General features: G+C 39.9%; 1 protein-coding gene across 9 annotated transcripts in view; it reads left to right on the top strand.

Annotated features, from left to right (window-relative positions):
- The window catches only part of SLC39A10 (solute carrier family 39 member 10), a 75412-nt gene that overhangs the window by 40681 nt on the left and 9975 nt on the right, over positions 1-24756 (top strand). For 2 of the 9 annotated variants that reach the window (XM_042041163.1, XM_042041162.1), the window contains exons 2-7: positions 13283-14356; positions 15374-15575; positions 19895-20064; positions 21065-21283; positions 22610-22730; positions 24012-24380. In XM_042041163.1, the coding sequence (XP_041897097.1) occupies positions 13292-14356; positions 15374-15575; positions 19895-20064; positions 21065-21283; positions 22610-22730; positions 24012-24380 (2146 nt within the window). In that variant the 5' untranslated portion in view covers positions 13283-13291. The other 7 variants (XM_042041156.1, XM_042041159.1, XM_042041155.1 and 4 more) reach the window with 7 other exon arrangements.

The following is a 24756-nucleotide window of genomic DNA, read 5'->3' as shown; positions in this document are numbered from 1 at the left end:
GCGGAGCGGCGAGAGGGGCGCGCGGCGGCACGGCCGCCTCATCACGTGGCGGCGGGGCCCGAGGCCGCGGGGTGGGCGCAGGGGGCCGGGGGGCGGCGGGCGGGGGGAGCACGAGGCGCCGCCGCGGCCCTGGCGCATCCCCCCACCCCCTTTCTTCCTCTGCTCGTGAGGCGACCATGCGGCAGGTAAATCCTCCCCGCCCCCGCTCCCGGAACGGGGGGCCCGGGACGTGGCGGCGGGGCTGCGGCTGCCCTGGCTGCTCGGGCGGAGAGAGAAAGGGGGGCGGCAAGGTGCGGCGGGGGTCGGGGGGGCGCGGCGGGCCCTCGCGGCCCGGCGGGTTCGAGCCGTACGGAGCTGCCCGGCGCCGCTCTCCCACCTCCCTCTCGCAGCCGTCCTGCCGGCAGTGCGGCTTTGGGCGCGCCCCGGCCCTGCCGAGCTCCCTCGCTCTCGCTGCGGCCACGTGGAGGCCGCGGGTGCGGGTGGAAGGTGGCGGCCCTGCCCGCCCGGAGTGGGCGCTGCGGGCTGTGCGGAGCGGGCGTGCTGGGTCCTCCGCAGGAATTGGCGATATTTGGGGGTAGTACCATGGCGGTGGGCGATGAACAAGGCACGCAACTAAATCTTGTAGAGCTTACGGTTGGGATTTATCGTTAACACCTGCGGAAAAATCATTCGGGCTGTAACGTAACGTGCACGTACCCTTAAACAAGGGTAAGAGTGAAAGGGGTCAGGAGGCTTTGTCTCTGTACTATACAGACACAGAAATGGTGAGCGAAAAGAATTGATTTTCTGTTCTCAGCTATCTGTGCTGCTTGTGCTGCATCCTTTGGAAATACACACTAAATGTTGAAACTGCGGAATAAAATTGGTCTTTAAAATGTGTAGCTATCTTTGTCATTTTTGGGCCTCTCTGTAGAAGTGTTCATGCCTGCTTGCTCTTAAAACTGAGCAAGAGTTGCCGAGTACAAATACTTCTGTTTTCTAGCACTCCTAACGCTGTATGTCTGTAAGTAGCAATCATAATGTGTTTTTTTTATTAAGGTAGGATCTTGTACCGTAACATCAAGGGAGCCTGTGATAACCTCGAGCCTGATGCAGAACTGAGAAATGCACACTGGAAGACCTGGTTAGTTTTCAGAGGAGCGGAAGCAGTTGTCATCTAGTTAACAAAAGTAATTCCTGGCATGTTCCAGCGGGTATGTTCTTGTATCCCCTTGGGTAGTAGTAACTGACACAGTGACATTAGAATAGAAAACTATTTCTATATTAAAAAGATATATGAGGTTTTTAAAATTCGATTTTTAACCGAGAATACACTGTGATTTTCTTCAGTGAATAACGTGCTTTGCCTTAGATATGTAGAGAAATAGGAATTCGGTGTGAGCTGGACTGAGGCACGCTGTGCAACTCCAAAGTGAGACTAATGGTTACTATGTAGGCTAATAATTTGGCATGATAACGTGAGAAAATAAAGTGTAAAAGCTCTGGTTCCCAAGAACATTGACCAGTGTCACTATAGACTTCACCAGCTAAATTCCTGTGCTAAATTAATGGTTAAAATAGGATTGGTGGTGGTGTCCTGCAGCACTTTAATTTTAAATTGATTTTAACTCATACTTTCAAGAAAAAAGTATACAGCCGTGCAATCTATTCCTAAAGAATAGGGCCTAGGTATATAGATGGACTGTGAATTAATTGTGTAATTTTGCTGAGATTAATAGTGGCAGTTCCACATGGGCGTTACATTAGTGTCCATGGGTGGGTGTAGAGGGGTTATACATCGTTACCTATCTGGAATAGGCAGTGTGGCTGGAGAGTCTGGCTACAGAAAAAAAGTTCTCCAAAACAATGAGCTTTGTTTCAATTAATATTTGTGTAGGTCTTTGTGCTTTCCAGGTTGGCTTACATAAAACCCAGGTTTTAAGTTTGCAGCACATATCCAGTCAGTCATAAAATGTACAGTTACAGCAGAGTTGTGGTTTAAAGTTTTTCTAATATGCTCACAGGCTTTGTCTTAACAGATGTTTTTCCCACTGCAAGAAAATAATTTAATGAAATTGGATCATCAGGGTAATTCAGACATGTTCTAGAAAGTTTAGTTGTCATGAAAAAGTACATGCTGACCATCATTAGATGGTGTGACAGAAATGTATACGTATAGCAAAATTAATATATCCAACTTGGCATAGGTTTTCTTCATGGTCTTCACTAAGTAAGTCAAGCAACTGTTTACTCTTTCTATTCATAATACATTTTCTGCAAAGCAATGGCTGATTCAAGTCTCTGAAGAGACTTTTTAAATAGTGCCTAGACCGCATGGACTTCAAGTTTGTGTGTATATAGTCCCAAAGGAAGTGTGTTTGGACTTGTTTGCCTTGGCTGTCCAGTTTCAGTGTCGTTTGATCATGATTGTGCCTATTGTAAGGACTTATTCCTGTTTCTCTCACAGTTTTTACAGAAGTGGAAGTTTGTTTCAAATGTATGATGGGCACTTGATAAATCAGCGATAAAGTAAATCAATTGGAGAACACTTACGTGTTTTCATCAGATGGAATTGCTGATTAAAATTACACAAGCTACTTAAAAGCTAAACTCCATGAAAGTTTTTCTGCAAGTTATGATTTGGTTTTTACTGTAGTGAAACTTGGTAGAAGAATGGTGGTATCTGTACAAACTGTTGGACAGTAGAAAGGATGGACATTCATAACTGCATGTGTCAGCAATGAAAATGATACAGAACGAGAAAATCTCATTCCATTTTCTTCTCAGTTCGACAGTCAACTGCCAGAAGACTTGCTATTTCATAGCATGTTATTTTATAGCATGTTTTCAGAATTGTCTGATGTACCTTGACTTTCTGTAACACATTTAAAAATGTCAGAAGTTTCAGAGAAGGGAAGTTTAATGGCAGTTCTGTTCCTTGGGCAGGTATGCTTTCCACAGGATTGAGTGTTATTTAGGTGCAGGGTGAGTTCTGTGAATACTGAGAATTTATGCCTTTTGGAACCAATTTCTATTCCAATGTGAAGAGAATCGGTATAACTTCCTGGTTTTCTGTGGGAGTCCAACTTAATTTAGAGAGCAATTATTTGAAACAATTTTATCATACGAAAAGTATCATCTTTGGGGGTGGGCTACTGAAGTTACCTTAAATTAAACTTGTAATCTAATCTTGCTGATAAAGGTGTGAACTAATACTTGATGCAGAAAGAATTTGACTGCTCTTAAATAATTTTTAATTACAGCTGAGTTATTACTTGAAATACACCTAATAAGGTCTGGTAAGGAAATGTGTACCAATTAGGCAAAACTAATAAAACCATTTTTTTTCTAAATTTCAAAAACTGATTGATATGCTGGAAACCGTGTTCTGCCATGGTGTAACCTCCTAAAGGAAAGAAAGGTATGTGCTGCATCAGTCTGCCTATTCGTAGTATTTTAAGTGCTATTGAATCAGTGCCATCCCTCCAGGCTTTTTGGATGTAATAAAAATCTGAGGACTAAAGTAGTTAAATGGTTGTTTGAAGTCAGTTTTGTTACCTCTTGTGATAGTCCAAAGTCTGTACAGGTTTTAATACCCAGAAAGCTGGAAAGCAGCATGAAAGACTTGGAAGAGGATGGTTTGCTGATGTCAGTCTCTAAAGCTTCTGAGAAGAAGAGGATGTTGGAATTACATGTAGGGTGTTGTACCCATGCTGGGGGACATGATTCATTAGACTGGAAATGTTCTCATCTTTTATCACATTGTGCTGCCTCATCTCCCATTCCATTCCTTTCCTGGCTGCTTTTTCTGTTGCTGCAGAGGAGGAATGACTCAGCTGCTGTCTTTTCTCTCCCAGCTGTCAAGGACCCAAGAGCTTCATTCTCATCTGGCTGTCACCTTTCTGTAGCCTCATAAAGTTTGTGAGAGAAACCTGCCCCTCTTTTTGTTTTGTGTTGACAGTCACATCGGTATTAAACAAAGTAGCGTGTCTATACAAAATGTGGAGTATTAACAGAGGAGTTAAAACTCCAGAGAGAGAGAGTTTCTGGACTGTTAAAGAGGTACAGAAAGTTGTATAAGCATTCCGTTTGGTGCTTAAGTGATAAAGACACACAGTTCTGAAGTCACTGAGGTAGCTAAACCAATCTAGATTTGGGAGAGTCTGTGTAGTACTGGAAGATAGATGTATAACTGATCATGTCTGAAAGTCATCAATCTAAGTCGTGGTTGGTTAGATAAGATAAAATGCATATGTGATGATAAAATGCTCTTCAGATTAAGAATGTATGAAAGAAGTTTTATGCAGAATTTGCATAAAATTGTAAATATAACCAAGAGAGACTTTGTGCAGTGTTTCTGCATGTAGGTTATAAATGCTTTAGAAATAGTGTGTAATCACAGTTCCTAGTAAAGACCACTGTAATACAACATGAATTCCAGACCGGTGTTTTCATACAGTTTATGTATAGAGGTCTCAAGATGACCTGATCTGTACCACATCAGTAAATTGCTCTTTAGGGTGATGATTATAAATGGAAAAAAATAATACATCGAATTCTCAAAGATAACTGTAAATGATAAATTATTTACAGCTGGTGATTTGATATCTATAAATAGTTCCTCTTTAACCCAGCTAATTGCTGATAATAGCATGCAACCATACTGAGATTGGAGTATCAAAGAAAAAGGAAAAATATATGTTATCTTCAAGGTATTCTCTTTTAGTAGACATTGTTCAACATGATTCTTTTTGTGGATTTTTTTTGAGTAATATCTTTGTTAATATTGTTTTGCATATTAAATAGGATTGAGTAGCACTGCATCCCATCTAGGATTGTTCATGGCAGCCATATGTCATTTGTACAGCTGGCAGCTGAGTTCAATTCATCTTACAAAATAACTAATAATGCAACAAGTGAGTGTTTCTGCAAGGGGGAGTAGTGAGCCAGGTGTGCTTCTCAGTCCTGCTTTGGCGCTGCAGGCACTGCTTCATTCATATCATGTACAGAGCAGTCGAGAAAAATCTGCTTTACTGTCAAGTGGAAGATTGTACTCTGTGTTTCACATGATGGTTACATTGCTTCTCAGGGCTCTGTGCAATTTCTGTAATCCATTCCTGTCAGGGAAGGCCTCTTTCTATCAGGGCTCTACTACCTTGGTAAGTACTCTCATTTAAATGCACACAGTATCATATAGGCCATATATGTTGTCTGGTGCTGTTTGCAGAATATAGAAGCATTTTTTAGTGCTGACCTGAACATCAGTCTCTAGAAGACAGTGTCTCAGCCTAAAAGTACAGTTTTAAATTGTACTAGCATACATTAAAACTTAAGAAGTACTACTTAGCTGCAGTCCAAATAACGTGGTCGCCTTGCAATACTAAGTTCTTATGCTAAATACAAAATACTCCTCTTTATTAGATGTCTGATACAATACATTAACAGGATAGATTTCCATCCTTGCTATTCTGAGCTATGTTTTGAGGCAATTGTCCAGCAGAGGCATTGCATTATATTAACAAGGCCCGCTTGCTCCCAGACCGTACATTCAGTTAACAAATACACAGTAGCTGCAGCAGGATGTATATATAAAATTTTGCTTTTCATTGTAGTATGTCCATAGCTAGTTATTTTTTCACTGAGTTGCTGTCTTTGTACTCCTGATAATAGATTGAGTTTTGTAAAGTGTGTAGTCTAAGTTGATGCATAGGTATCTTGAAGAGTGTGATACAGAGTCCCAGAAGTTCATTCTTGGTGTCTTTAGGCAAAGATTTTTATGCTGGCTTTTGCTAGCTATGTATGTTCAGTAGTAGGGAGAGGAATTTGAGGGGTTAATGCTGACTCTTGAAAGAACAGATGAAGATGAGATGCTTTAATAAGAATGCAGCAAGTATAGCAAATTATTATTCTGTTTCCATTGTATCAAACTTTGTAGTGCAAATTAATTGCAGTAAACAGTTACACTGAGCAATGTAAAATACTTACATAGTCTTGGAAGACCATACTTTGCCTGGTATTGTACTATTGTTGAGTTCTTAAAACAGGAATAAGAAAGGCAAATTGTCACTTATTCATGGAAAATTCTGGGAGTTTCTATAAGTAAATTAATTTACGGGAATTTTCTCCATTACTTTAGCTTAATTGTTAACAGTAAATTGGCAAAGACAAAGGATTAGCTATATTTTATAAACAAAACATTCTCAAAGTGAAGCATCTAGAGGAGTACATTGTTCTTCACATGAAAGGAATGTATTTTAACTGTTGGAAAACCCCACATTCTTTGCTGAATTTTTGCGCATATCCTATGAAAAATGTGTTACAGGAGTTCCTCGTATTCAATCAAGGAGTGATTGAATAATAGTGAAATGACAAAATTATGCCACACCTGCTCTGGAGTTTTTTATTTTGGACATGCAGTTACAGTTTGCTTTCATTTTACTTCCCTTGACAATAAGCAATTCCAGACCCTTGACATTTCTGCCTCACATATTACCAGTAACATTGTGCTTCCTTGCCCCTCTTCTGTTTTTAATCTTGCACTAAGGGTAATATTGGGTATTAAATACTACATTTTCATTATTTCACCTCAAACTTGTGTCCCTTCTGAGTTTCCTTGCTAGGAAAGGTTTATAGTTCATGGTGAGTGATTTTTGAAGCCAGTCAGTATTTGTATCAGTTTGAATGGTTGCCTCCATCACCACACAAACCTGTAATGAGTAGCCATGTAGATCTTTCAGAATAATCTTGGTTAAAATAAATGATGGCTAGGAAGTGGCGTGACTTCTGTTGAGGTCTCGCTTGGAATGGTGTGAAAATGACAGATACTGGTTCAGCTGGGCATTTTCTTGGTGGATTTGCCTGTTGAAATATGTACAGCTGTTTTATGTCCTTTGTCAGAGTGGTTAAGTGTTACCTTTGAATCTGCCAAGATGTCTTGACAAACTCCTTTGTCTCCCACAATTACTGGACAAAGACACATTTGGGAGCCCACTTATTCAAGATGTCAGTGGTTCCAGTAGCTGCCTGCTCTCTAGGAGTAGTAGTTCTCTTGGTTTGTTCTCTTGACTGAGTAACTTTGCTAAGAGGAATTTGAGTGGCATGTTGACACAGCACCTTATAAAAGTCTGTGATGGTAGTTCATTAACTAAATCTCTTATTTAGAAATACAGATTTGATTCAATGGTACATGTTGTCAAGTAAAGAATTTGAAACCTCCTCATTCTAGGAGTAGCCTTCACAATCAGTAAAGCACTAATTTGGCATAGCACATGTAAGAAAAGTATGCTTTAGTCTCGTGTTTCAATGGACTTCCATAATCGACAGCTTTTCTAAATTTATTTTTCTATTTTTTTCAAGTGAGAGAAGTCATCGGCTTAGTAGTAGGCGTGAAATTCCTTTTTGGATTGTAGCTGTGATAGAGAGGGGTTTATTACAATGATGTAGGTATTAAACACTCATCCAAGATACGCCTTTTATGCCTTCTAACATACCACAAGTATTACAATGTAGTGCAAGGATGAAATACTTACAGTGGTGTAAGTTATAAGAACAATAAAAGTACTACAACTGGTTTTAACACTTTATTAGAAATGTTGTTATATTGTGTTTTGAAGGGAAAGTTGGAGAAATTATTCTCAAATGGCTTTCAATAGGAAATCTGTCCACTGCTGTTTTTTCAGTGTTACTTGAGTGCATTTTGAGGTGGGCAGTTGTTTTATTTGTGCTCTATCAAAATATTCTGTTAGACTGCAGATCAACCAGATTGGTAACTGGTGTTCCCACCTAAAGCTGGGTGGCTCTTTTTTGTGTGGACTGTGGTGTTTGTGCAGCTGCACAGTGAGCCAGATAGGAAAAGTAATCTGTCTTGAAAATAATCTCTTTTTTTTCTTTTTCTAGGCTGTTTTTCAGCAGAATGTAGTTGTACCGCTGCACGGTGAACAGATCAGCAAACAAATGTGCTGGTATCCAAAAATGGTTTTGTGGGAATGAGAACGAGAGAGTGAAGCAGTGGGGGAGGGCAGGACTGCTGCTTTAAGTGCAACACCATCTTAAAATATTTGTTGAACTTCAGCCTTGGTTCTAACCAGAACAATTTGCTTACTTTCAGTGGAAAAATGAAATACTAAAATGCAGCTGTAACTGCTTCATCTTTTCAAGTATGTCATTCTTACAAGCACTGGTTGGTATCTTAATAGGACCTAATTGAACAGTAGAATATTGGCACAAAAGTAAATTAGCTCTGTTATCAATTCTATGCATTAATAGGTGTTTCATGGACCATATCCAATTTATATATGAAAGACTGCAAATTAGATCCCGGTGAGCAGAGCTAGTACTTACAGAATTTCCAGTTATTCTGAAGTTTTTATATTCTTTTGAGCTCTGAGAAGGATCCTGTACGCAGCAATTTCTTATAAATAACTGACCCTTTGAAGAAGGCTGTCCAGGTTTTTTATGTTCAAAGTGAATGCTCCTTTCTGTATAACTGAGCTGGTAGATTGCTGCTGTATTGGTTCAAGATCATTGTGCTATGCTGGGGACTTGGCTTTTCAAATACTTCACAGCTCAGATTTTTAAGAAGTATTCATGGTGTGTTCAGTTATGCATAAATGCTTTCTGTGCTCTTTAAGTCTTATCTGGTATTAACTTAGCAAATAGGGCTTGGATCAAGTAGTTAATGGTGTGTTCTTACAAAGTGCCCCTCCTACTGGGCTGTAGGTTTTCAAATGAATGAGTTTTACTGAAATCCACAAACCTGTTTCACTGGAATTGAAGAGGGAAGAAAATACAGGAGATGGGTGAGAACTTAAGTTAGAAATGGTTCACTTTATTGATCTGTAGCGTGTTTTCCTGTTTGTATGTGCAGAAGCTAATGTCAGCATAAGACTGATAAAAACAGGTTATTACTTAGTTTAAATGGTTTTATGGCTTTTTTAAAATGTCTTTCAGTAACTACAATATATTAATTTCACATTAATTTTTCAAAAAACAATTCACCGTAAAAATGTGTGCTAGATTAATAGGATTTTGTATTCTAGTAGTTGTTAAAAATGTGAAATTTTAAAAATGAAGAGTAGGTTCATTAGCATTTTCAGATTCCAGCCTTCTTTTTGAACCAAGTATTTGTATGAAGTATTTGCACAGTTTGGGATGGGGGGGAAAGCTGCATGCATCTCTCCTGCATGTACATTGGAGTGAATACCTGCAATATAGAAAAGAAGTTAAATTTCTAGGAATTGTAAGAAAAACTGTCTTTATGTAGTCAATAACTTTATTTCAAGAAATATTTCTCTTTTTAAGAAATTGGCATTTCTCATAGAGATGTTACTCTGAGAAGTTCTTAATAGAAATGAATTACACAAGTGCTGAACTTCTTACTACCTCACAGCAAGAATGTCTTCGTTTGGTAAGGCATTCTTTGTCCTTATTTTTAGCACCTCTTGTCTCTCTGGGTTAGCTCTTGCCTTAGCTGGAGCATGTGTTTGGTGCAACTTAGGAAATCTTGCTAAGGCCCTTTACTCTCTGTGGCATTCAAGCTGAGTAACTTAGAGGAGTCAAAAATGTTTTTTGTAGATGAGCAGAACATTCTGCATAGAAAACAAGGATAAGAAAGTTGAACAACAAGGAGGAGAAACTGAAATTACTTGGGAAGGAGCGTGGGAAGGGAAGAAATCAGTGCATTTATATTAGAAATATTTCAGGTTATTAAAATTGTTGGGAGCAGACAAGAAGAAGGGTTAGGGGGAAGAAAGCTGGGCACTTAAAGTATTCTAGTCAGCACTGTACAGTGAAAAAATGCTGTACTGCATGGGCTGCAAATGCTGGAATAACAGATGTGGCTTTCATTTGAGTTTGAATTTTGTATGACCACATTATTTGAATCCAAGTTTGTTGTTTTAAGTAAAGCCTAACTCTTGAACTAGTTTTCTAGTCTCAGTGAAGCAGTTGGTGATAAATAAACAAAGATGTCCCCCCAAATCATGTTCATATTCCAGGCTTTAAGGCATAAAGTGCTATATTATGAAGAACAGTTGAAATAGTAAGCCCGGTGGATATATTTCAGAAAAGGGAAATTGAATGAAAAAAGGATTTTAAAAAGAAGCAAAACCAAACCCAACTCTGATCACAGGTGCCTTTGCTTAAGTAGCTGAAACACTCTAGGCAGACAGTGGTTTGCATAGAGATGTGCTGAGTTTTCCACACAGAGAAGGTGCCTACGTACTGCTCAGGTGCTTTGACCTCGAGCCTCTGTGTGTGTGTGGATGGTTCAGTCTCTCTGCATTTGCTGGGAATGATCTCTCACGCTGCTGAGTGGGGAGGGGACGGGGTGCACTGGGCAGCACCAGGTGCTTTTGCGAAATGCCCTCTGGTGGGACACACTTCATCTTTGCCCCTGCAAATGTACACAGTCTAATTTCGGAGCTTGGCTTGGGGTGGGGTTGTCCCGCTGCCTGAGGTGTCAGGAAGGACTCCACTTGTTCTTGTTGCAGCTCAGGGAAAATGTAGCAGGTGCTGTTATTTCAGCCGTGCCCTTTACGGGTGCTGTAGTTTCTTACCAACCCACAGCTTGGAGTTGTTTTCTCTCCTGTCTGGCTGGGATTGCATTCCTGCCTGTCAGGAGCTTTGGAGGGGAGGAGGGGAGACAGCAGGGAATCAAAGGAGTCAACAGAAATAGGCAAAGGCTGGCAGCAGTAATAGGCAGAATCCTTTTCAGCTTCGGTGTAGCCTTGTCCTCAGGCTGCCCTTGCATATTCTCCTGAGGGGATTTGAGGGTCTTAGTGTTGCTATAATGAGATCAGCTATATACAATTTTGTGCCACTGAAGTGTATAGAACTTGGAATTCAGCTTTCCAGTATTATACACATATGAGTACTGCCTGACAGGTTAAACGTGACAGCTGTTTACAGTTGCCTAGAGAATAATGAAGCTTGTTTAAAAAGGAAGAAAGAATTAACTCTTTCTGGTTGTTCTTTTGGAAACTTTTTATTATGGGTACATTTATTTTTTAAGTATCAGTTCCATAACAAGATTTGCAATAGAAGATACAGAATATTATACAATAGAAGATCAAAATACTTTGCTAGGGTTATTACTGTTTAAACTGAAAACAGACAAGTAATTGATTTTGAAATTTGTCTGATACTGCTCAGCTTTTGTTTTTCATCAATGAATCACAATCCTAGGTTACAAACTACTTTAACCATTAGGGCATGGAGAAAAGGTACCATTCAAAGCTAAACCACAATTATGGATGCATGACTAAAGTTTCCGTGTAATGTTTTAGTAGTATTGTATGAGACAGTCACATGGAAAAGATCATGAGGTTGTGAAAAGGATTTATGAGCGTGCTTTAGACATGAATTTCCTGGTAGAGATATTTTAGTCTGGATCATGCTTGTTTAAATGAAAATAATTTAATTTTGCTTGTTCTGGTTCTATTACCATTATGTGGCAAAGGGGGAGAAAAGGTGTCTTACCTACGAAAATGTTATTGCTTAATATATATATATTAATACATGAAAACAATATTTCAGTAAATTTTGGGGATGAACTTATCATACTGAACTACTTGAAAAAGTTTATCGTGGCCCTGAAATCAGTAACTGGAATGTAGGGGATTGAACTGGAGAGAAACCGTGGTCATTCCAGACTGATGATTGAACATCAGCTGTTCATAAAAATAAACCGCTAATGTACAATGAGTAGCCACTGACCTGTCTGATGTCCGTGGAATCAGTTTTGATGCAGATGCCTCCATCTGACACATATTCTTCTGGGCTTATATTTTTAAATGGGACAGTATTGCAAAAGAGAGTTTTGCTTTTCTAAAAAATTCTGTAAGTGTTTGAAGCTCCATTGAAAAGTGAATTTTCATATTTTGGATTTGTAGAGGTTAACAGGAGAAAGGTCTTCTGTGTTGACACATCTGTTTGCCATGTGAAGTCCTAAGAAGACAGCTCCTTCCTTTTCTCTGCCAGCCTGTTACAAGTGTAGGAGCTTCCAACAGATTTTTTGTGTGTGTGTGCAATAATGTGGTTACAAGTGTTGAAACACAAAACAGCAAGCTGGTATTGTAGGAGAATAAGATGGACTGCAAATGTTTGTGGTTTGCTGCAGAGCACTTTCCTGGCCGATTTCACAAAGCACATTTTAGTGAGCAGCTGTGGGGGGCTTGGGAAGGACAACCAGATTTCTCCTGTCTTGTATGAGAGTCAGTGGCACTTTAGGATGTGCTGACCAGGTCACTCGTGCCCGTGAATGTAGGGCCAGTGGCAGCTCTAGTCAAGGTGCACATCAGGAACTAAAACTGCTGGCAGTGTTCAAAGCTTAAAGCACAGCTGGCCTGTTTCCTGTTCCCTTACATCCTTGCATTTGCTGCAATGGTGAAAATGTAAAATGGTGAATTGTTTTCAATTCTGAACACATTTTTTGAAATTTTGCAGTGTCTCCTTCATAACCTGGTGTTGAATTGCGAGTATTTTACGTGTAACACTAAATTGAAAACCACATTGTCAACACTAAATTGAAAACCACATTGTCTCAATGATATAATTTCTAAAAATCAGCACTAGCTGCTTCCAGCTTGACAGTTGTCAGCAATAACAGTATTTTTTGAGTTGCATAAGCAGGTTTTTTCCATATAACCCTACTTTTAAGTAGATGTCCACATAGATCTTTGAAGTCAGTAAACCAAAGTAAAAGTACTAAAATACGAATATTTAAGCAATACATTGAAGCTGGTTAATGACAACTTGTTTTTACATTCGTAATGGCCAATTTCAAAATAGGGAATTGTGCAGTGTGTGTTGAGTGGAGGCACTTCAGCAGCACAAAAGAGAACAAATGTGGGTTTTCAGCTGTATTACCTGCCTGTCACTTCAGTGAACAGGAAAATACAGCATTGTTATTTAAAAAGAATTTTTATTCTTTTGTAGCTTGTGTTTTATCAAGATTTTCGGTATTGTAGGTTATCATAAGCATTGATGCCTCTGAAAATATGCACAAAAATGTTCTAATATGACTGACTGTAAATGTTGTTAATCTTTTTCTTATCATTGCCTCCTGTAAGTATGGTTTGTAAAACAGCATCTATAAAATACACAGAGTTTATTTCACTGTTGGATAAGAAAAGTACATTAATACAATTTCTGCAGTAAAAGTACTTCAATTGCTATTCTTTTATTGCCAATATCTAAAAAGTTTTGTGAGTGATTCAGTTGGCATAAGTACCAAACTGGTATGCCGTATAAATTGACATTGAGATTGCTTTTACAGCTAAGTGCTTCTTTGTGTTTCTTGTAGGAAACAGAGATGAAGGTACACATGCACACAAAATTTTGCATCATTTGTTTGCTGACATTTATTTTTCATCAGTGCAATCATTGCCATGGAGATGGACATAGCAGTGGTCCCAAAAAGGATCGTGTACATGACCATAATGACTATCAGATCTCAAATGAATCGTACTTCCAGAATGGAGGAACAGAATCTATGCCCAGTAAATTTTCAACATTGGAAGCAGAAAATGAACAAAAATACTACATTGAAAAGATTTTTGATCGCTATGGTGAAAATGGAAGATTATCTTTTTTTGGCCTGGAAAAACTGTTAATAAGCCTTGGTTTGGGAGAGGTAAAAGTAGTGATGATAAATCATGATGATATTGGCCATGACCACGTTTCTCACTTGTATGCTTTGGAAGTGCAGGAAGGAAAGCATTTTCATCCTCATAACCATGCTCACAGCCACTCAGAGTCAGAAAACCAGACCACGGCTGGTGTGTCTGCAAAGAGAAATCATAAATGTGACACCGGGAGAGATGCAGTGGTGCCCTCAGTGAAGGAGGATGGCAAACACGTTCATAACCAGAGCCGCCGTCACCACCACCACCACCACTCGCGCCCGCACCGGCACGAGCACAATGGCACCCGCCACTCCCGCAATGATTCCATCGCTCACAGCGACCATGCAGAGCAGAGCCATGAACCTTCCACAGAGACAAACACGACTCAGGACCAGCCAGAACGGAAACAACGGAAACAGAAGAAGAAGCAAAAGAAGATCAGCGAGACGTCAGGAGACGCTACGTGGGATTATGCCCCAGAGCATGACCCTGGTGATCAGTACGAGCACAATCGTGTTCATAAACATGACCATGTCCATGATGCCTCTCACTTGCATGTGCACCACCATGACCACAGCAGTGACCGCTCTGCCAGCCACGGACACCAGGATGGCAGTTTGGGCAGTGCCGACGGGCACCGCCACACCAGCAAGCGAGAGGCATCTCACAAGCAGATCAGTGTGAGGAAACATGCTCTTCCTGCAGCACGTGGTCACAAGGATCATAGTGAAGATGAGCACGAGCATGAAGAGGTGAGTATGAAATGGAGAGCTGGTAAGTTGAGTTTCAGTGCTGTCACATAATAATTGAAGGTGCGTACCCACAAATAACAGAGAGGCACGTTTGGGACTGTAGCGTAATACAGATAGCAGAGTGACAGTGCTAAAGGTCACTGCCACAGTTCTGAGCTTTATCTGTCTGCATTTCTGTGTGCCCATCACCCATCTTTTCTCAGAGACCTATCATGCCTAGTTGTCTGCATGAAGTTGATCCTTTAAGCTTTCTGAGATACCCTGCTTACAGGTGAGGTTTTCTCCCTTCCCAGTAATGAGGAATACTGCCACCACATGCACCTTTTTTTGGACTTCTTTCTGAATCTGAGATCATTACCATCTTTGAAAACTGCACAGACACTCTTTCCTAAAACACCTGCATCTTTTCAGCACACCTCTGATACCTTTGTCCTAAGAGATTAAGAAGCAATTGCAGGTGTACCTTCAGTAGCACTGTGGTCGGTGGAAGCTCTTCTATTTTGTCCTTTAGCATCCATTATTTCTGCAAGCACCATAAATCCCTTCCCCTTACAGTTAACTACAGATGCAGGACCTTGTGATGTCATAATTTTAAACTAGAAGGATGGGAGGGAGTGCCGAGTTCGAGGTTTCAAACTGCATTAAAAAGTGAAACATAAAACACAGAAGGTTGGTAGGTAAACAGAAGGGTTTAAAAACCTATTTTGGATTTACATTTTTCCACTCTTCACTTGTTGCTCTTTCTTCATTGCTTGTACTGTGCAAAGAATATGGAAACTCCTTTTCATTGACATTTATCAAAAGTTACTTAGGTGTTGGGAGACTCGAGTTTGCAGTGCAGATATTTTTAGTGTTTCTTTCCCCTCATAAACCACTTAGATCAGTAAGACATGTTTTGGCACTGGTGGAACGTTTGGATCAAACTTTCTGCTTTGTGTTCTCAAATAATATGCTGCATTTTCCATAAGTAGAAATAGATGCTTTTATATTTAATTTGTTTGTACAATTTGCTTGCAGTGCTTAAATGCTACACAGCTGCTACGGTACTATGGTCTGGAAGCCAGCTCTCTAATATCTCCTGAGCTGTTTGTGTACATGTGTCCTGCTCTGCTATACCAGATTGAGAGAAGGCTTTGCATTGTACATTACAATGAGCTGGAAGATTTTACGAAAAGTAAAAATGCATCAGTCGAGAGTAACGATAAAACAGGTGCATCAGGTAGGTGTGTAACATCTGAAGCTTTCAAAATTATTTGCACTGTAAATATAAACTTCAGTGTCACAGCAGCCTGGTAGGTGGTGTCACAGCTTCTCCTTGGTAACCATGGATCAAGGAGGCACCTTTTGGGTTTGTACCTTTTCATCTTTTTTAACTATTATTTCCACTATTTTATGTTTGCTTGTGGTTTGTGGTGGTGTTTTTTGTTTGGTTTTTTTCCCCTCTATTGAGGCCTAACCTCTTAATATTGGGCCTGGGCATTTTGGCCTGTATATTCTTCCAGCATAGCTTGAGATGCTGAATACTTGCAGTAGCAACATGAGCAAGGAACAGAATCTTTGGAGACAAAAGCACCTCTGGGGATGACCAAGTCCACCCACAGTTTGGATTATTGCCATTCTTTAATATATGTTATGTCTTTTTTTCTTAGTGGTCCATATGTTTATCTCAAAGTTGGAAAGTTGCAGTGTTACTCTGGCATTAAATTTCTTAATAAATTTGACCTGGACCTGTTAATTTGTGAACAGAAAACAACACTTTCATCACAGTTCATTCACTGGAAAATAAGATATGAGGTGTTACCATTTTTATATTTTAGCAGTGATACAAATTTGTAGAATTGACATCCAGAATTTTTGGTGAACTTAAGAAATAAGCAAGTACAAGAGCATTTTAACTGCCATTTCTGACACTTCCCTTTTCTTACTTCCAGTGTCAATTACTCTGTACTGTTTCTCTCTAAGCACATGAAAATTTTTCCATCAAAATCCTCTGTTGGCAGTTTCAATTCTTTTGTGTGTACCTTGAGTAAAACTGAGTAGACTTCTTACCTCATTGCCATAGTTCTAAGCTAAAAATATTTTTACTGCTGTTGAAGTAGTGACTTTAAGGGCAGAACCTATTGTTGTGATTTCATAACCAAATGTACTGTTCAAATACATGTTTGCCACTGCTATCTTTCATAAATGATAATGGAACTGTTGATGTTTAGTTGCATTAAAATATTTTAAATCTAAAAAACCTTGGGTATAATGTCAGTATTTTGAAAATAAAAGTAATGTTACTATTGATTAGTACATAAGTGCTTATTAGCATCATTAGAAGTAAAGCCTGAAGTAACTACATTCTCATAGATGTTAACAACTGTTGGAAAGAATGCATTGCTGGTAATCTTTCTTAACAATTCTCGAGTCATTAGAGTAATTAACTTCCTACAGATAAATCTCCTCTAGTGACCCATCTCCTATCTTGTTAGCTGTTCAGAGATTGCTGTAACCCAGACACAGTGTGTGTTTTGTACAACAGCAAATTGCTTTGTGGTGTGGTCTCAGTGTAGTAAGAGCTGACCCCTGCCTTATTACCAAGAGCATTGCTAGAGTAGCTCTAAGCATCTTCTGCCAATTAAAATGTTAAAACCCTATACAAAACTGTCATGTTGCACATGCTTTGAACCAGTTTAATTAGGAAGCTTCTACAGATGAGTGCTTCGTTTTAAAAGATTGCATTTTATTTCTCTGTAATGAGAAAGGGAGTTGATGAATAACTCAGCTTAGAGACCTTTAACATTTTAAGAGACTTAATTTGCAAAATTAGTGAAGCTTATTGTGAATGCTTAACATGTTTTACGGCATCTGATACCTTGAGTATAAGTAACACCTTTGCCAGTTAGTTGTAAAAATTTGGGTTCGAACTTGTTGATTTGTCTCTCAAACAGTAACCTCCAGAACAGATCAGCTTGATTAGATAATGATAAATCAACTCCTAATTTGAGTATGGGGAGTGTAGGAGGTATAGGGCAAACATCTGTGATAGAGTAACTTAACCTATAGGTTGTAGGATTGTACTAAAATGAAAGCGTGTGCCCACCTGAGCTAATATAAACATTTTTAGATAGAAGTATTCCCCAAAGTTAGGAGGATGCAGTCACTTTTAAACATGAGCTTTCTGAGGTTTACTTTACTTTTAGTTAAAGTTTTCAAAAAATCATAACAGGCTAGTGTTGCTTCTGTTCATTGATACCAACCTGTGAGTTTTCCATTACCTCTGCTAGTGTGGTTTTCTAAAGGAAGGTAATTTATTTAACTGATGGCCAAAAACTTAGGAAGCCATGTTGGGTTTTCTTCCTGTAATTTCAGACAGTTCTGCAACATCATCTAGGCTCATAGAATTGAGCTTTCCCAGTGTACCTGCTGGAAGAGGGGGCATTGTCACCACTGAGGACTCCTGGAAAGGACAGGCACACCCTGCTAGGAACAAAGCCAATAGAAGTCACTCGAGTAAACAGGGAGCTGTTTGTTTAAAGATGGAGATCGCCTCGAGCTGTTGATGAGATGTATTTCAGATCAGATACGAGCTGTAACTCTGCCTGTGCAGATGCCAGTGCTCCCTGGAGCTCGATCCGAGAGGGGCACAGATACCATATTCTAATCTCATGGGCCTTATCTTAGTCATGATGCCGTGTTTAGGTCCTGTAGCATTCACAGGAGTATTCCAGCCCCTCAGAGGTGTGTCTGCCAAATCTGCTGTGATACATGAAACTTAAGCCTTTCCTTTTTTCTCCATGTAAGGCTGTTGATCATCTAACCTGGCACTTAGCACCAGAGTATGTCCAGACTGGCGGCAGCCTCCTGCCCAATGGCTGTGTCATTTTTTATTTGGGCTGCTTGTGCATGTGTTCGTGGTTGAGCATTGAAGGACAGGTCCACATACTCTGGGTTTCAGCAGAGCCTGTCAATCCAGGGTACGTGGCTGAAGTGCTCTGGGGATCAGTCAAGGCTGTGGCAGTATTTTGGTTATTGGGGTCCTGCTTCAACTTTAGACCTACTTTAGTATTCCTGTTGTCCAGCCTGTGTTTTTCGGTTCCTCATCTGGCAGCAGACCTTGCCTTATCACCAACTCTTTCTCTCTGGTCTTGGTACTCCTGTCTGTCAGTGCACACCTCATACTGTCTAAAGCGTTTTCCAGTCATTTCCTCCCAGTGGATGTGGCCTTGTACACCTTGCATTTCAGTTGGACTGTTTCCTTTTTTGCAGTGTTGTGGAATGACAGCTACAGATTTTATAAGAATGGATATCCCAAAACAAAATTTGAAGTAGCAGATGTTGTGAGCTTTGGTGTTGAACCAGACCGAGCCTGCAGCATCCACACTTCTGTTGGCAAATTCTTGTCAAATCTGCTCCATAGTGGGTTTGGTACAGACAGAATTCTTGGGATGTTTCACCCTGATGTTGACACTGAGCAGCTACAACATATTTGTTCCTTTTTTCTTCTCCTCTCACCCATACCCTGCCCCATTTTCCAGGATGTTTTCCCCTACTTGGGGACCCTCACAGATGCAAGGAAAGTCAGATCGTGCTGTGAAATGTGGAAATGTTAGTGATTTTGAATCAGGAGTTGTTAACTTGTATTAAAGTTGGCAAGTTGTATAGACGTTTTTGAATAAAAATGGAGCTAGAAAAAAACCCTGGAAGAAAATCAAAGCCTTTATGCTAAAACTTAAAGAAAATATTTTATTAGGTTGGGATGCTGACTGCAAGAGCCACGTCTCTTTGTTTATAGCATCTGTTTGTTGTGTAATTCCTTCTTCTCAATGTCATGTAGAAATTTTCACATCTTCCCTAATTACCAAGAATATGTTGGGTGTACCACATTCCATTATCACTTCTTCTAATGGCAGCAGCAGAGATTCTCAGGCAAAATAAATGCTGCTATTTGGTGGTAGCAAGTTGCTTTCAGCTTTTCAAGCTCTTATTGTAGCATTCGATTTTAGAGTTCTTCTGCCAAAGGTTGAGGCTTCTCATGAATAAAAATGTATGTTTCAAAGCACCAGGTGAAATAAATAGTGTCAAACTAAATATGTGACTCCAAACAGGGGAAGAAATATGGAATCCAGAAAAAATTTGCGTCAGAACCATATTAAAAACAACTGTTAAATACACATTAGTGCTTGTAGTGCCCTAGTAAGTTAAGCAGCAGAGATGGTTTTGTTCTGATATGAAACCTTTTGCCTTTTGTTACATAAAGGGCTGCAAAGCTGAAACTTAAGTCAGGAATAATTGCTGGGCTCTTTTTAGCTAGTTGTCTTCTCATGTCTCACTGTATTATACTGTACTGTGAGTAAGCCTGTGTTTGTTTGGGTTTTTTTTTGCTGTGAACTTCAGTATTGCCTTTGTATTTTTCAGCACCTTTTGAATGACTAATCACACAACTTAGGTTAAAGGAAAGTCACCTTCTTAAGAGATTGTTGAAAGTCATTAATCAGTCTTAAAAGTTTTCCAGGTGTTGTTCTGATAACCTTTCTGTGTTCATTTCTTCCACAGCCTGGTTTTGTGGTATCATCTCTATCACCGTCATTAGCCTGCTTTCCTTGCTAGGTGTGATCTTGGTTCCCATCATTAACCAATGGTGCTTCAAATTTCTTCTAACTTTCTTGGTAGCTCTGGCTGTAGGAACAATGAGTGGAGATGCACTGCTCCATCTCTTGCCACATGTAAGTATTGTCTCCTTAACCTTTTATTCTTAACTGTAAATGAGTCTAGAATTTTCAAGGAACTGTTTGATAGTGTCAATAAATAAATGTTCACTGATGCACACGTAGATTGACTTGACTGTGAAAGACACCCTGAAACACTGTTGGAGACTTTCTGCTAACAAAAAGAAAGGAAATGTGTTCCCCCCACAAAAAAAGGGGGGCAGGGGGGAAGTAGTTGTGTATTCATAGTTGAACTGATGTCACACTATTCTAAAACGCTCATGAGCCCAACAAGAGTATTTTAAAGTTAGCAGTATTGCTGTCTCTTGTTTACTGATAGTTGTGTATCAGTACCACCTAAAAGTATTTCCTGGGGATTAACCTGCCTGGTTACTACATTTGGGGGAGAAAGTAACCTCTAATGTACTGAATCAAGCAATTGCCAAGTTCCTGGGAAGGTAAGCACCTTTTAATTTGTGATGGTGTACTGTAATTCTAAAAAGGGGAAATGTTCTAGAATTTTGTTACCTCATTTGTTTAGCACAAAGACTAATATTTCCATGTTTTCTTTGTATAATTCTAATACACATTTTTGGTCATGGTTTTGGGGTTCTTTTTAAGTCTATATTTCAGATCAGAATTAAGGCTGTAATTGACTGTAATGGTTTAAAAAATCATAAGGCTTGGTTGCTAAGGGGAGTGTAAGAATGGTAATTCCTTGTCACATTTCTGACTGTTAGTCTCATCTTCAGCATTGTGAGAGAAAAGCTGAAGCTAGATTATCTACCTCGCTCAAAAAAAAAAGAAGAATTCCCAGAGGAATTCTTTTAATTGATTAGTGTAATGAATAGTCATTTGAAAAACATACATGGCAAGATGTTTTAGTGTGAAGAAAAGCCAAAAAAGGGTGGGGGTTTCTGTTATTTTTTCTGGCCCAGTGCCACATTGTTTCACCTGAGCTCAGTGCCATTTCAGTGTCAGATTGCTCCAGTGGAGTCACTGTTGTCTCTCCCACCAGTCCCATGGAGGCCACAACCACAGCCACCACCATGGCCAAGGCCATGTGCACGAGCACAGGCGCTCCCACCGGCACAGCCACGCACATGCGGCACACGCTGAGGGCTTTCTGGAGGAAAATGACCCAGTGCTCAAAGGGCTCTTGGCACTTGGAGGCATTTATGTTCTGTTCATCATTGAGCATTGTATAAGAATGTACAAACATTACAATAAGCAAAAGGTATGTACTCAAATTGTTTGCTGTTTAAAAATGCATTACCTAAAGTTACCGTGTGAGTGCTGAGGAATTGTCTGCTTCACTCTGTGAACAAGTGCTGCTGCTCTGTATTCTGTCTGATGCTATGTGATGGATCCCTTTCCTAAAGAAGTTGCTTTTCTCAACAAGGTAACTTGGGCAAACAGTGTAGAAATCTGATGGAGGAAGCTGCAGCTCTCTGGCCACTACATCTGGAGGCAGATTTAAGTAAAAGAGTGTGCAGCTCTTCCTCTACAGCGCCCTGGAGTTTTTTGCAGAAACGGGAGAAGCAGTGTGTAAGGAGCACCTGGTTATAGAGCCAGCAATCGCCAGACAATTTACAAGAAATTCAGCAGTATGCTAATATCTAACAATGCCAGTGTAACAGAGGTATCCAGGTTTTCCACATCAGAAAAATGCTAAAATTTTCAGATCTCCTGTTTTCTATAAATTGCCAGTCAAATTTTAACTTGTTTTTCTAAAAATTATTGGATTCTTAGTCCTTGGGGCATTCTGTATTTATGATGGGGGTATAAAAGGAGAGCAGGTACCCTGGGGAGTGTGAGTGTGCATGGAAATTCAGTTTTAGCTTTTGCCTTTATCATTCAGCTTAGAGAAGAAAATTATTTTGGTGAAACTCCAACTGCTTCTCCCAAAATGACTGTGAAAACTTTTCAGGTTCTCTGTTTTCACATCAGACTTGCTGTCTGAGCTGGACAGGCAGCAAAAGATTTTCTGTGTTGGAGGAGGCATGTCTTAGATCTTCTGATAAGGATACAAACAGTCACATTGGGCATATCTTCTTTGAGATTAATTAAATAATTAAATCCCCTAGGCTGCTTTGGCAAATCCTTGGGGTCTGCTGTATGGGCTGCAGATAGAGAAAAGCTTGCTGCTTTCTTAAAGGAAAATACAAGGAAGTTACAGGAATATAAAACAAAATAATGAACAAATTAGAGGAGCTGTTCTTGCTGCATGTTTGCTTTCTTGAACAAATCTTAATAGCTGCATGGGAGTATTTCTGGGCTGTGAGAGCAATCCTTGTCAGAATGTCCCTTCTTACTAAAGTGAAATATATCTGTGTGTGTGTTTGGGCGTGAGATTCCGTGGTAGGTAGCTAAGAACTCCCACTGGGATAGGTGTTGTTGCTGAGCCTTAAAGATCAATATTCTGAAGTAACATTTTTCTGTTATGCATGGTACGAGAGAGTAGCTCAGTCTATTTAGAAGAGAATTTTGGACAGCATTTCAGTTCCTGTTATTTCCATCAATGTCCATTTACAAACCAAATGTTACCTGTTTTCTGTTGCAGAGTAAGCAGAAATGGTGCAAAAAAAACCAGACTGAAGAGTCACCAATTGGAAGGAAACTTTCTGATCACAAATTAAATAACAGACCAGATGCTGACTGGCTCCAGCTGAAACCCCTTGCAGGTAGGCAGTTATTGTCAGAATTCTCTCCGATTGTGAGATCCAAAGTAGGAGCAGGTTACTGGGGCATGGTGTGTAGCATGTAACCTCTTGTACAGTTTTGCTGCTATTATGCAAATTATTGTTAATAAGACTTAATAGGCTTTTCCCTATTAAATCAGTTTTTATTTTGTTTTCCTTAGATCTGAGAGCACTCTGAACATTTCCTAATACATCGTACAGATAGTTCTCAGACTTCTGAAGCAGTCATGTTTTGGGTGGCTGTGGGTCATTGGGAGTTTGTTTGTTTGTTTGTTTTCAGGGTGTGTTTTGGTTAAGCTGTGCCTTATTAGATCAACCCTGGCAAAAATTAGATCAAAAACGAACACCCACACAATGAATATATCTGTTCCACTTTTAAGATTCCAGCATCTGACCAGTCACAGATAAACAAAATCTGTTTCTTTCCATAAATACAACCGAGTATCCTGAATATTCCTCAAGTATCCGAAACAACTTTTGCACACTGTTCCTTCATGACAGCCTGTGAATGCTCATGCTGTGTGTACCCAGAAGAAATGCTCTATCCCCCTTCTCACAGGGTGAGAGAAGGGCAAAGGCTTTGCTTCATAACCTTCCCGTTCTGTTCCCTTGCATGGCTGCAGAATTAATTTCTTGATGAAGAACCTATACAAATTTGTATTTGTACAAATTAGGTTTATTTAATTGGATTGGTTTGTAGAAGGGAGAGTTAGGACTGCAGCCTTCTCCACTCAAATGGGATTTGGGGCACTGTCACAGAGTATGGAAAGTCTTTCAGCAGTGCAGGGATTGGAACATACATTTGAAATGTCTGCACGACAGTGGAGGCTGAGCTGTGACCTGTATGGGCATGTGCAGGCAGAGCCAGGTAGGGTTTCCTGAGCCATTCAGATCCCATCTAGAGCCCTAAGACATTATCATCATTCTGCAACTCTCCTTTGCCAATGTTGAACCATAAACTTTGTCAGTAGCAAAATTACAGGCATGAGCGTAGGCTGGGCTAAAACTGGCTTTGAGTGCTACAGATACAGTGCTGCTGCCTTGTAGTAGAGACTTTTATATATTGTACATGCAAATCAGTGAAAAAATATCTCAATGAGGGGCTTAGTTTTTGGATTGAATGCTGATATCAAGGTTACGAGACTGGGATGTGCTAAAATAGTTGTTTTGCTTTCCCAGAGCAGTTAACCCTTAGTTCAGGGGTGCAGTGGTGGCTGTTAAACAGGAATGAACTCAGTGTCTCTCCCAACTGGTTCGATGTAGGAGCAGACGACTCGGTTCTGTCTGAAGATCGACTGAATGAAACTGAACTCACTGACTTGGATGGGCAGCTGGAGCCCCCTCCCAAAAACTTCTTGTCTGTAGAGGAGGACAACAACCTGCGCCACTCTCACAACGATGTCTCCCACGCTGCCCAAGAGCACGAGCTGCACGATTCCGAGTATGACAGCCATGGCGAAGATAAAATGATAGCTAGAAAACACAGTCACCACTGGCATCACAAACATTCCCATCATTCCCATGGCCACTGTCATTCTGGAAAAGACCTGAAAGATACTGGGATAGCTAATATTGCTTGGATGGTAATTATGGGAGATGGCATTCACAACTTTAGTGATGGCTTAGCAATCGGTAAGCAAAAGCACTGAGTATTTCTCAACAGTTTCTCCTTACCTTTAGTAACTCTGCTAATATTTGACTTATCAGTGATCACAGGTAAGGCTTCCAGTTAGCACCTGTGGTTACTGGCATTGTTCAATCTCCTGCAGAGCCGAAACTAAAAGGCTGTCAATTTTAATAGTTTCCCCTTTGTTAATATTCTGTGCTATTTCCACCAGAATTGTTTTATCAGTAGCAGTCACAGTCTCTGCCAGGGAGAGATTGGTGCAGACAAACCTTGGGATTTATGGAGCACAGGAACCCACATTTCTTGTTTCAGTCTTAGCTGCCTTAGAATTACAAATAAATGCCTTCTGGTCTTACTTGGAATGATATTTATGAACAATAA

Source organism: Corvus kubaryi, unplaced genomic scaffold (assembly GCF_017639235.1).
Source record: "Corvus kubaryi isolate FWS band 111438036 unplaced genomic scaffold, C.kubaryi_AGA036_p1.0 37396, whole genome shotgun sequence".
NCBI classification, from domain to species: Eukaryota; Metazoa; Chordata; class Aves; order Passeriformes; family Corvidae; genus Corvus; species Corvus kubaryi.
Note: the sequence above shows the minus strand (reverse complement) of the source record. Positions and strands in the feature narration are given on the sequence as shown.